The 9,650-nt window shown below is 45.3% G+C and overlaps 1 protein-coding gene across 2 annotated transcripts in view; it reads left to right on the top strand.

Moving 5' to 3' along the window:
• The first annotated feature begins 4,935 nt into the window (after positions 1–4,935).
• The window catches only part of SLC25A43 (solute carrier family 25 member 43), a 35,032-nt gene continuing 30,317 nt past the window's right edge, over positions 4,936–9,650 (top strand). The window contains exon 1 of one of the 2 annotated variants that reach the window (XM_036443503.2): positions 4,936–5,368. In XM_036443503.2, the coding sequence (XP_036299396.1) occupies positions 5,094–5,368 (275 nt within the window). In that variant the 5' untranslated portion in view covers positions 4,936–5,093. The remainder of the gene's footprint in view (positions 5,369–9,650) is intronic. The other variant, XM_036443501.2, reaches the window with a different exon arrangement.

The following is a 9,650-nucleotide window of genomic DNA, read 5'->3' as shown; positions in this document are numbered from 1 at the left end:
AGTGAGTCTTTCCTTGGAATCCCGAATGCAGCTACTTTAGATAGTGGTTCCTTACCTTGGGCTGTTCTTATGTAACTGGTTTTAATTTCAGCTTTTTAAAATTGGCTCAAAAGAAAAATTAAAATTAAGATGGGAAATTCTGCTGATGAGGCAAACAAAGTCTTACAATAGTAAGCTTCTCTTTAGTACTCTGGCAAGTTTTTGTTTGTTTTGTTTTGCTTTGTTTTGTTTTGTTTTGTTTTTATATATAATACATACAGAGCCTTAACTTGCTAGTATCTACAGAAATGAGGAAGTTTCATTAAAATTGATATCAGTTGATGATGGCCAAAATAGGAGCTAATTTGACACCTCAAAATTAATTTTTTTGTATGTGCTCAGTTGGAAAAAGTAGGCTTTAAAACTGAACTGAATAAATGGAAGGTTTTCCTTGATTAGAAAATAGGAAGCTTTAAAAGGAGTACAGATAGCCTGGCCAGTGATGGTCAGTGGTTGAGCATCCACCTTTCAACCAGGAAATCTCAGTTCTATTCTGGTCAGGGCACATGCCTGGTTCCTGGCTCAATCCCTAGTATGGAGCATGCAGGAGGTAGCCCATCAATGATTATCATAATTAATGTTTCTATCTCTCCCTCTCCCTTCCTCTCTCTGAAAATCATTAAAAATGTATTTTTAAAAAAATAAGTTAAAAGAAACACAGATAAATTTCCTTTTTTAAAGAAAGTTAACAAAATCTTAAAGACTGTCTTTGAATCCTCAAATAAAAATCTCTTATCTTCAGTAAGTTAATAAGAAACTTTTAGAGCCGAAACCGGTTTGGCTCAGTGGTAGAGCGTCTGTCTGTGGACTGAAGGGTCCCAGGTTTGATTCTAGTCAAGGGCATGTATGTTGCGGGCACATCCTCGGTAGGGGCTGTGCAGGAGGCAGCTGGTTGATGTTTCTCCCTCATCGGCGTTTCTAGTTTTCTATCCCTCTCCCTTCCTCTCTGTGGAAAATCTATAAAATAAAATATATTTTAAATATATATATTTTAGAGAATCCAAGATGGCTGCACAGGCAAACACCTAGCCGCAGCTGCACACACAATTTCAATAAAATACAACTAAAATATAAAATGGACATTACCCAGAACTACAGGAAAGTCAGCTGACTGGAAATTCTACAACGAGAAGCAAGGAGAAAACCAGAAGGAAGCGCAGAGGAGCTGTAAAAGCCCAAGGTACGGAGACACAAGGCGCGCGCGGAGAGGACGAAGCTGGAGAGGAGGGAGGCTGATTGCCTGGCTAGCGTTCCCGAGCGGGAAGGAGATAAAAGCTCCGACAGTGCCGAAACCGGTTTGGCTCAATGGATCGAGTGTCGGCTTGGGGACTGAAGGGTCCCAGGTTCGATTCCGGTCAAGGGCATGTACCTTGGTTGCGGGCATATCCCCAGTGGGGGGTGTGCAAGAGGCAGCTGATCGATGACTCTCTCTCACCGATGTTTCTAACTCTCTATCTCTCTTTCTTCCTCTCTGTACAAAATCAATAAAATATATTAAAAAAAAAAAAAAAAAAAAAAAAAAAAAAAGCTCCGACTGTGCTGGGCCCCAGTTCCAACTGCTCTGAACCCCAGTTCTAGGCCAGATCCCGAGGACCCAGGCTCATCCATAGGGAGCTGGGCTGTAAGGCAGAACCCCGAAGGGGGGGGAGAGGGGACGGCGAAAGGAGGTCCCAGAGGCGTGCACATTGCATGCAGAGAAGGGATGGTTGGCTGTGCCATGGAATAGCCCTGGCAGGAAGGAGACAAAGGCTCTAGACTGCTCTGAACGCCACCTCCAATCCCACTTCCAACTGAACTGAACCCTAGTTCTGGGCTCATTGGGGGAGAGCCTAGACTAGGGGTGTCGAACTCAATCAGAGAAGGGGCCAAAATCTAAAATCCAGCCTAAATCGCGGGCCGAATGGTTTACTGAACAGTCATAAACTGTCATTGTGATGGAAACGCAGCGAAGTGCAGTGATGACAGCGCGGTGCGGGCCACATTGCAAGGCCTGGCGGGACGGATTTGGCCCACAGGCCTTGTGTTTGACACATGTGGCCTAGACTGTTTGGTAGCAGGCTGTAGGCTCCACCCTGAAACTCTGCCCCATTCAAGATGAACACAGAGACTTTTAAGGTTACCAACTCAGGGAAGCTGCGAAAATACCAAGACAAGGAAACAGATCACAAACAAAAGAAATGGAAGACAAAAAGCGACTGAATATAGAGTTCAAAACCACGCTTATAAGGTTTTTCAAGAATTTCCTAGAAAAGGTCGATAAGACCTATGAGGATATGAAAAGAGATCAACTAGAATTAATAAGGAATCAATGAGAAAATGATAAGAGATCAACAAGAAATAAAGAATACATTGTCTGAAATAAAAAATATTATACAGAGTCCTAAAAACAGAATGAAAGATCACAAGAATCAAGTCAAAGATTGGGAATATAAAGAGCCAGAAGACACTCCTCCGCAGAAGCAAGAAGACAAGAGAATCCAGAAAATTGAAGATAATGTAAGAAACTTCTGGGACAACTTCAAGCAAACCAACATCAGAATTATGGGGGTCCCAGAAGATGAGAGAGAGCAAGATATCGAAAACATACTGAAAGAAATAGTGACAGAAAACTTCCCCCACCTGGTGAAAGAATTAGACTTACAAGTCCAGGAAGTGCACAGAACTCCAAACATACTTATAAGTCTATCATTTAAAGACATGTACTGAAGCAAATTTGTATTTGTTTCATGAGCATCTTCCTTTAATCTATTATAAAGTTGAAATTAAATATAGAGAATGTTTAAAAAAAAAAAAAAAAGACAAGTGCTGGCAAGGATGCGGAGAAAAGGGAACCCTCATGCACTGCTGGTGGGAATGCAGACTGGTGCAACCACTGTGGAGAACAGTATGGAGTTTCCTCAAAAAACTGAAAATGGAATTCCCATTTGACCCAGTAATCCCACTCCTAGGAATATATCCTAAGAAACTAGAAACACCAATCAGAAAGGATATATGCACTTCTATGTTAATAGCAGTGCAATTTACAATAGCTAAAATTTGGAAACAGCCTAAGTGCCCATCTGCAGATAAAAAAGCTGTGGGACATTTACACCATGGAATACTATGTGGTAGTAAAAATGAAGAAACCCTTACCATTTACAACAGCATGGAGGGACCTGGAGAGTATTATGCTAAGTGAAATAAGCCAGTCAGAGAAAAATAAGTACCACATGAGCTCATCCATATGTGGACTCTAATGAATAAAATAAACTGGTGAACAAAATAGATCCAGAGACACAGAAGCATAAAACACACTGACCAATTTCAGAGGGAAGGCAGGGGTATGGTGGGGTGGAGAGAGATTAACTGAAGAACATATATTGAAATACGTATTGCCCATGGACACAGACAATATTGTGATGAAAGCCTGGGAGGATAGCATGTGGGACGGAGTGGGTCAATGGGGAAAATCAAAGGGAACATCTATAATACTTTCAAAAATAAAGATCAATTTTAAAAATTAGCCGAAACTGGTTTGGCTCAATGGATAGAGCATCGGCTTGGGGACTGAAAGGTCCCGGATTCGATTCCGGTCAAAGGCATGTACCTTGGTTGCGGGCATATCCCCAGTAGGGGGTGTGCAAGAGGCAGCTGGTCGATGACTCTCTCTCATCGATGTTTCTAACTATCTCTCTCCCTTCCTCTATGTACAAAAATCAATAAAATATATATTTTTTAAAAAATAAATAAATAAAAAATTAAGATTAGCCTGGTATAATTTGGCCAAACATTTAATTAACTCACCCTGATGCCTTGGCAGGGCCAGACCAAATGATTTCATGAGCCAGATGTTCCCCACCCCTGCAAGCAACTGAGGCACAGAGAGGAAAATTGACTTCCCCAAGGGCACACAATTGGTAACCTGAAGAACCAAAATTCTAATGCAGTTTCCGGAGTCCAGACTCTAACCACCACACCTATAGCCTCTGCAAATGAGAGCAATAAATGAGGCTATAATTTACTAAGGGATGTTATGAGGATTAATAAAATAATGTATGTAAAGCCCAATATGTGACAAGTGTCTGACAGGTAGCAGTTGTGTGTATTATAGATTTTTCCTTCTGCACTTAGAAATCTGCATGGCCTTGTCTCGGGATAGAAAAACCAAGAGGTTGGAGGGAAAAGAACAGAAGCCAGGGGAGAAAGGGGTGAGGTAGAATATGGAAGGGGAGTCTTGGGGTTTTGGGGGAGAAAGAAACTTTCCTTTACCCTCCTAGGTTCCTTTTGCTGGTCTAATAATCAAATAGACATGAGACAGATTAACAAGAGAAATTAAGTAAACTTAATTACATATGTATGTTTGGGGACCTCACATACATGAGAGAGTCAGAGATTGCACATACATGAGAGGTTCAGAGACAGAAAGGAAAAATGAGGTGTATATGACATTCTAAGCTAAGGATGAGTAAAGTGCTGTGGGGCTTCCCAGGCTGATAAGAGGAGCAGATACTCAGTAATTAGGAGTTTGCCCTGCCCTATAGTTAGGTCACAAAGGGTTATTTCAGATGATAAGTCTTTTTATGGGCTAGGGCCCTAATTTACATTCCTTAGAGAGGTAAAAGTTTAACTTGAGCCTACAGGGTCTCTGTTGTTCCCTTTAGCTCAAAACAGCCTGCATACCACAGAGGCACGTCTTAGTGTGACTGATTCTGAATCCTTACTGGGTAAACGAGAAGAGAGGGAACCTTGAATACTTAGGAAACAAGAAGTCTAACTGGCTGGGCCTTGAGGGAGCGTGGAGACTCTTTCTCAACAGCAAACAGAAACTTGCTAACTGCAGAGCAGATGGCAAATCCGAGAGGCTTCCGACTCTGAGGCCTCCTCCGCCCCACCCACTCCACCCTGAGGCCGTCAGGGCGGTCCTCGCTTCCCGGCCCGGCCGAGTCCGTCCCTCTACGGGCGGACCGCGCCCGCCCCCTCCGCCGAGAGCCCGGGAGCCCGGGAGCCCGGGAACCCCAGGCCCGAGACACTTGTGGTCCCGGAGGCCGGGGCCGGGGCTCAGGTGGTGGGGCGCTATGGCGACATGGCGACGTGATGGCCGGCTCACTGGCAGCCAGCGGCTTCTGTGCGCGGGGCTGTCAGGCGTGCTCAGTTTGAGCCTCACCGCGCCGCTGGAGCTCGCCACCGTGCTAGCCCAGGTCGGCGTGGTGCGGGGTCGCGGCCGGGGACCGTGGGCCGCGGGGCTCGGCGTCTGGCGAGCGGAGGGGCCCAGGGCTCTGTGGAAGGGGAACACGGTGGCGTGCCTGCGCCTCTTCCCTTACAGCGCCGTGCAACTCACCGCCTACCGCAAGTAAGGGCCGGGCGAGCTGGTGGACGGGGCCAGGAGGAGGGATCGCTGGGGATCCTGGGATCAGGTCCCTGCCTTAGGCCCTTTTCGGATCGCGTGGGAGCCCCTCAGAGCCAATTTGGCCAAAAGGTGACAACGAGGGCCCAAAGCGCAGTCCCTAAGTTTGTCACGTGCTCTTGGTATTCCTGCCTCTTCAGGTGCGGTTTTGTGGGGGTAGCACTGGCCCAGACAGGCTCAACGGGTTGGATCAGTGAGGAGGTGCAATGTGACAAAAGGAGATTTGGGGGAGGAAGTGAAGAGATCCCTGCAGATGGCTCCTAACCATTCATTCCACAGTCCACCAACTTGGAAACTGCCTTGGCTAGCCTAGGAGAGACCCCTTGGAAGAAGGCGAGTGTATGCAACTGTGTCTGTGTGACCAAAGCCCACAGAAGAACGTGTTTGATAGGGGTAGAGGGCTCAATCCATTGCCACAAAAAGACCAGATTTCTACACACACACACACACACACACACACACACACACACACAAATGAAGCCAGTCTTTAGGGTCCAACAGAGGCCACAGCTGCTTCTCATGCTCACTGGCCTCATTCTTATGTTAGGGCTTCAGGCTTACCTCAACAGCTGCTTTTTATGAAACGACTAGAGGCCTGGTGCACTAAATTCTTTTTTTTTTTTCCCCCTGGGGAGAGGAAGGGTGTCCTTCAACCCAGCCTGCACCCTCTCCAATCTGGGGACCCCTCTCCAATCCGGCCTAAACGGCCAATCGGACATCCCTCTCACAATCCAGGACTGCTGGCTCCCAACTGCTCGCCTGCCTGCCTTCCTGATTGACCCTAACCACTTCTGCCTGTCAGCCTGATCGATGCCTAACTGCTCCCCTACCAGCCTGATCGATGCCCAACTGCTCCCCTGCCAGCCTGTTTGCCCCTAACTGCTCTCCTCTGTAGGCCTGGTCCCCCTCAACTGCTCTCCCCTTCAGGCCTGGGTCTCTCCCAACTGCCCTTCCCTGCAGGCCTGGTCACCCCCAACTTCCCTCCTCTGCCAGTTTTGTCACCCCTAACTGCCCTCCCTTGCAGGCCCGGTCTCTCCCAACTGCCCTCCCCTGCTGGCCATCTTGTAGTGGCCATCTTGTGTCCACATGGAGGCAGTTATCTTTGACCACATGGGGGCAGTCATCTTGTGTGTTGGAGTGATGGTCAATCTGCATATTACCAGGATAGAGGCCTGGTGCACAGGTGGGGGCCAGCTGATTTGCCCTGAAAGGTATCCCGGATCAGGTTGGGGGTTCTCTTGGGGCATGGGGCAGCCTGGGCGAGGGGCCTGTGGTAGTTTGCAGGCTGGCCAGGCCCCCTGGCAACCCAAGCAGAGGCCCTGGTATTTGGGGTTTATCTTCTACAATTGAAATTTTGTAGCCTGGAGTGAAGCCAAGCCTTCTGCTTGCTTCTTAGTGGCAGCCATTTCTATTGGGATTTGTGTATCTTCTATAATTGAAACTTTGTAGCCTTAAGCAGAGGCCTGGGCCAGCCAGGGTGTGTAGAAAGCTTGGCTTTCTCCATCACCAGGGCCAACCCTAGCCTCCTGCTCTTTCCAGCTCTGTGGCTGCTGCCATTTCTGTTTGGATTTATGTATTTTCCATCATTGAAACTTTGTAGCCTTGAGTGGAGGCCTAGGCTGGCAAGAGCAGGTGGAAAGCTAGGCTTCCTCCATTGCTGGGGAAACCCAAGCCTCCTCCTGTTCTCTATGGCCGTAGCCATCTTGGTTGAGTTTATTTGCATATTTGCTCCTGATTGGTTGGTGGGCGTGGCTTGTGGGCATGGCTTGCAGGTGTAGCAGAGTGATGGTTAATTTTCATATTGCTCTTATAAGATAGGATGAGGCCAAATGAGTCTTAAAGCTTCCTCAGAGCTCATAGATTTTTTTTTTCCTTTTAGCTGAAAACAAAGCCTAAAAGAATGAAATCGTAAGTGATGCAATTTCAAAGAGGGAATATTCCTATATTAGGAAGGGGAACACAGTGCTTCCTAACTCTGAAGACTGACCTTGGCTCTGAATTAGACAAACAGCCCACAGTCTTGACCACATTGTTTAGCCTTGGAAGCTAATAGTCAAAGAATTTTGCCTTTGACTCTGGGAGGCCAGAGCTGGAAGGCTCACCTGGCAGCTGACAAGCAAGATGGAATATACATTGAAATTATTACCTCAATCAACCTTATCACTGAGTCCTCCAGGTCAGGGCTCATTTCATCTACGCCTGGGAGTAGAGTTACCTTGTCTTCCTCTGAGAAGGAAGATAGTGAGAGTACCAGGCATTTCTGTCAAGGCTCTCTTTCCTCCCCAGAACTCCATTACCATCAGCAACTTCTGGCCTGAAGTCTGTAAACAGCTGAGCTATAATGGCTCATCTTCTCACTTCACTTTCTTCTCCACGAAGCATACCCAGGGGAAGAAGGCAGGTTAAAGTGTTGTGGCTTTTCTGCTAACCACCTAGTATGCAGTATACCTGTATACATCATTTGATTTTTAAAACAGATTGAGATATAATTGACACAAAAATTGTTTATATTTGAAGTGTGCAACTTGGTATTTTTATGTACACTCAAATTATTACCTCAATCAAGCTAATTAATATATGTCACCTCTATATAGTTATTTTATGTGTGTGTGTGTGTGTGTGTGTGTGTGTGTGTGTATACATGCATGTGTACATCACTGAATTTTTAAAATTCCTGTAAGGTCCATAGCATGAGAAATATGCCCATTTTACAGATGCAAAATTGTACTCCAACTGGCCATACCATTAATCAATGACAGCTGAGCTCCACTGCTGGGCTTTCTGACTTCAATCTCATATTCTACTACATCATGTTGCCTTTTTCTCTGACTTTATTTCACATTAATTTAGCAAGTCTTCATTAAGTACCAATCGTGTGCATAATACTGGGAATGAGGCAGGGATGAAAGGGGCCTGGTCCCTGTGCCCCAGAACTGAAAAGTAATAGAAGAATAAGAGTAGTGAGTAGTGTGTCCATAGTGTAAGATTGCCATGGTTGAAGTGCTATAGAAATAAACAGTTCCGATGAGGGATGAAGAGGAAGAGATGTGAAGACTTCACAGAGGAGAAAAACCATCTGAGTTTGGTCTTAGGAGAATGAGTAGGAGTTTGCTGGGCAAAGATAGGGAGAAAGATATTGCAGGTAATGTTATGAGCAAAAGTGCAGGGGTGGGAAGGCATGTAGCATGACTGGAGCATAAGGGGTGTCTACAGCAGTAATGGGAAATACAGCCAGAAAAGCAAGTTAGAATCAGATGTTGGAGGGTCAGGTAAAAGAGTTTGGACTTTTCTTGGTATGCAAGAGTAGCTGTGGGAGTTTTTTCAGGGGAACATGCTCTCATTAAAGCAAGTCAGCAGGAATAATTGTCACCTGGATGCAGGGTAGGATGACTAGAGAGGAGGAAGACTGGAGAGGGGTGACAGAACCAGTTAGGAACCTATTGCACTGACCAGTAACAGCTGAGTACACCTGCAATAGACTGGTGACAGTGTGAGTAAAGAAGATTTGATGGATCGGAGAGGAAGAAGAGATAGTTATTAAGCTAGGTTTGCTAGTAGTTTTTTCCCTGCAAGATTATTTTTTTCATTCTTTCTCTTTTGCTATTTAATAAATCTTTATTGTTCAGATTATTACAATTGTTCCTCTTTTTTCCCCCTATAGCTCCCCTTTACCCAGTTCCCACCCCACTCTCTGCCCTCACTTCCCACACACACTGTCCTCATACATAGGTGTACCATTTTTATCCAGTCTCTTCCCACACCCCCATGCCCCGTTCCCCGTGAGAATTATCAATCCACTCCCTTTCTATACCCCTCATTCTATTATATTCACCAGTTTATTCTGTTTATCAGATTTTTAATTCACTTGATTTTTAGATTCACTTGTTGATAGATATGTGTTTGTTGTTCATAAATTTTATCTTTGCCTTTTTCTTCTTTCTCTTCTTAAGGAATACCTTTTATCATTTCATATAATACTGGTGTGGCAGTGATGAATTCCTTTAGCTTTTTCTTATCTGTGAAGCCCTTTATCTGACTGTCAATTCTACTGTAAATGATAGCTTTGCTGGGTAGAGTAATCTTGGTTGTAGTTTCTTGCTATTTCTCACTTTGAATATTTCTTGCCACTCTCGCCTGGCCTGCATAGTTTCTGTCGAGAAAGCAGTTATCTCCCTTGTAAATAACTGTTTTTCTCTTGCTGCTTTTAATATTCTCTTTGTCTTTTGCT

This window comes from Pipistrellus kuhlii, unplaced genomic scaffold (genome assembly GCF_014108245.1).
Source record: "Pipistrellus kuhlii isolate mPipKuh1 unplaced genomic scaffold, mPipKuh1.p scaffold_m20_p_19, whole genome shotgun sequence".
Lineage (NCBI taxonomy): Eukaryota > Metazoa > Chordata > Mammalia > Chiroptera > Vespertilionidae > Pipistrellus > Pipistrellus kuhlii.
The sequence above is the reverse complement of the archived record's forward strand: the minus strand, read 5'-3'. Positions and strand labels throughout refer to the sequence as shown.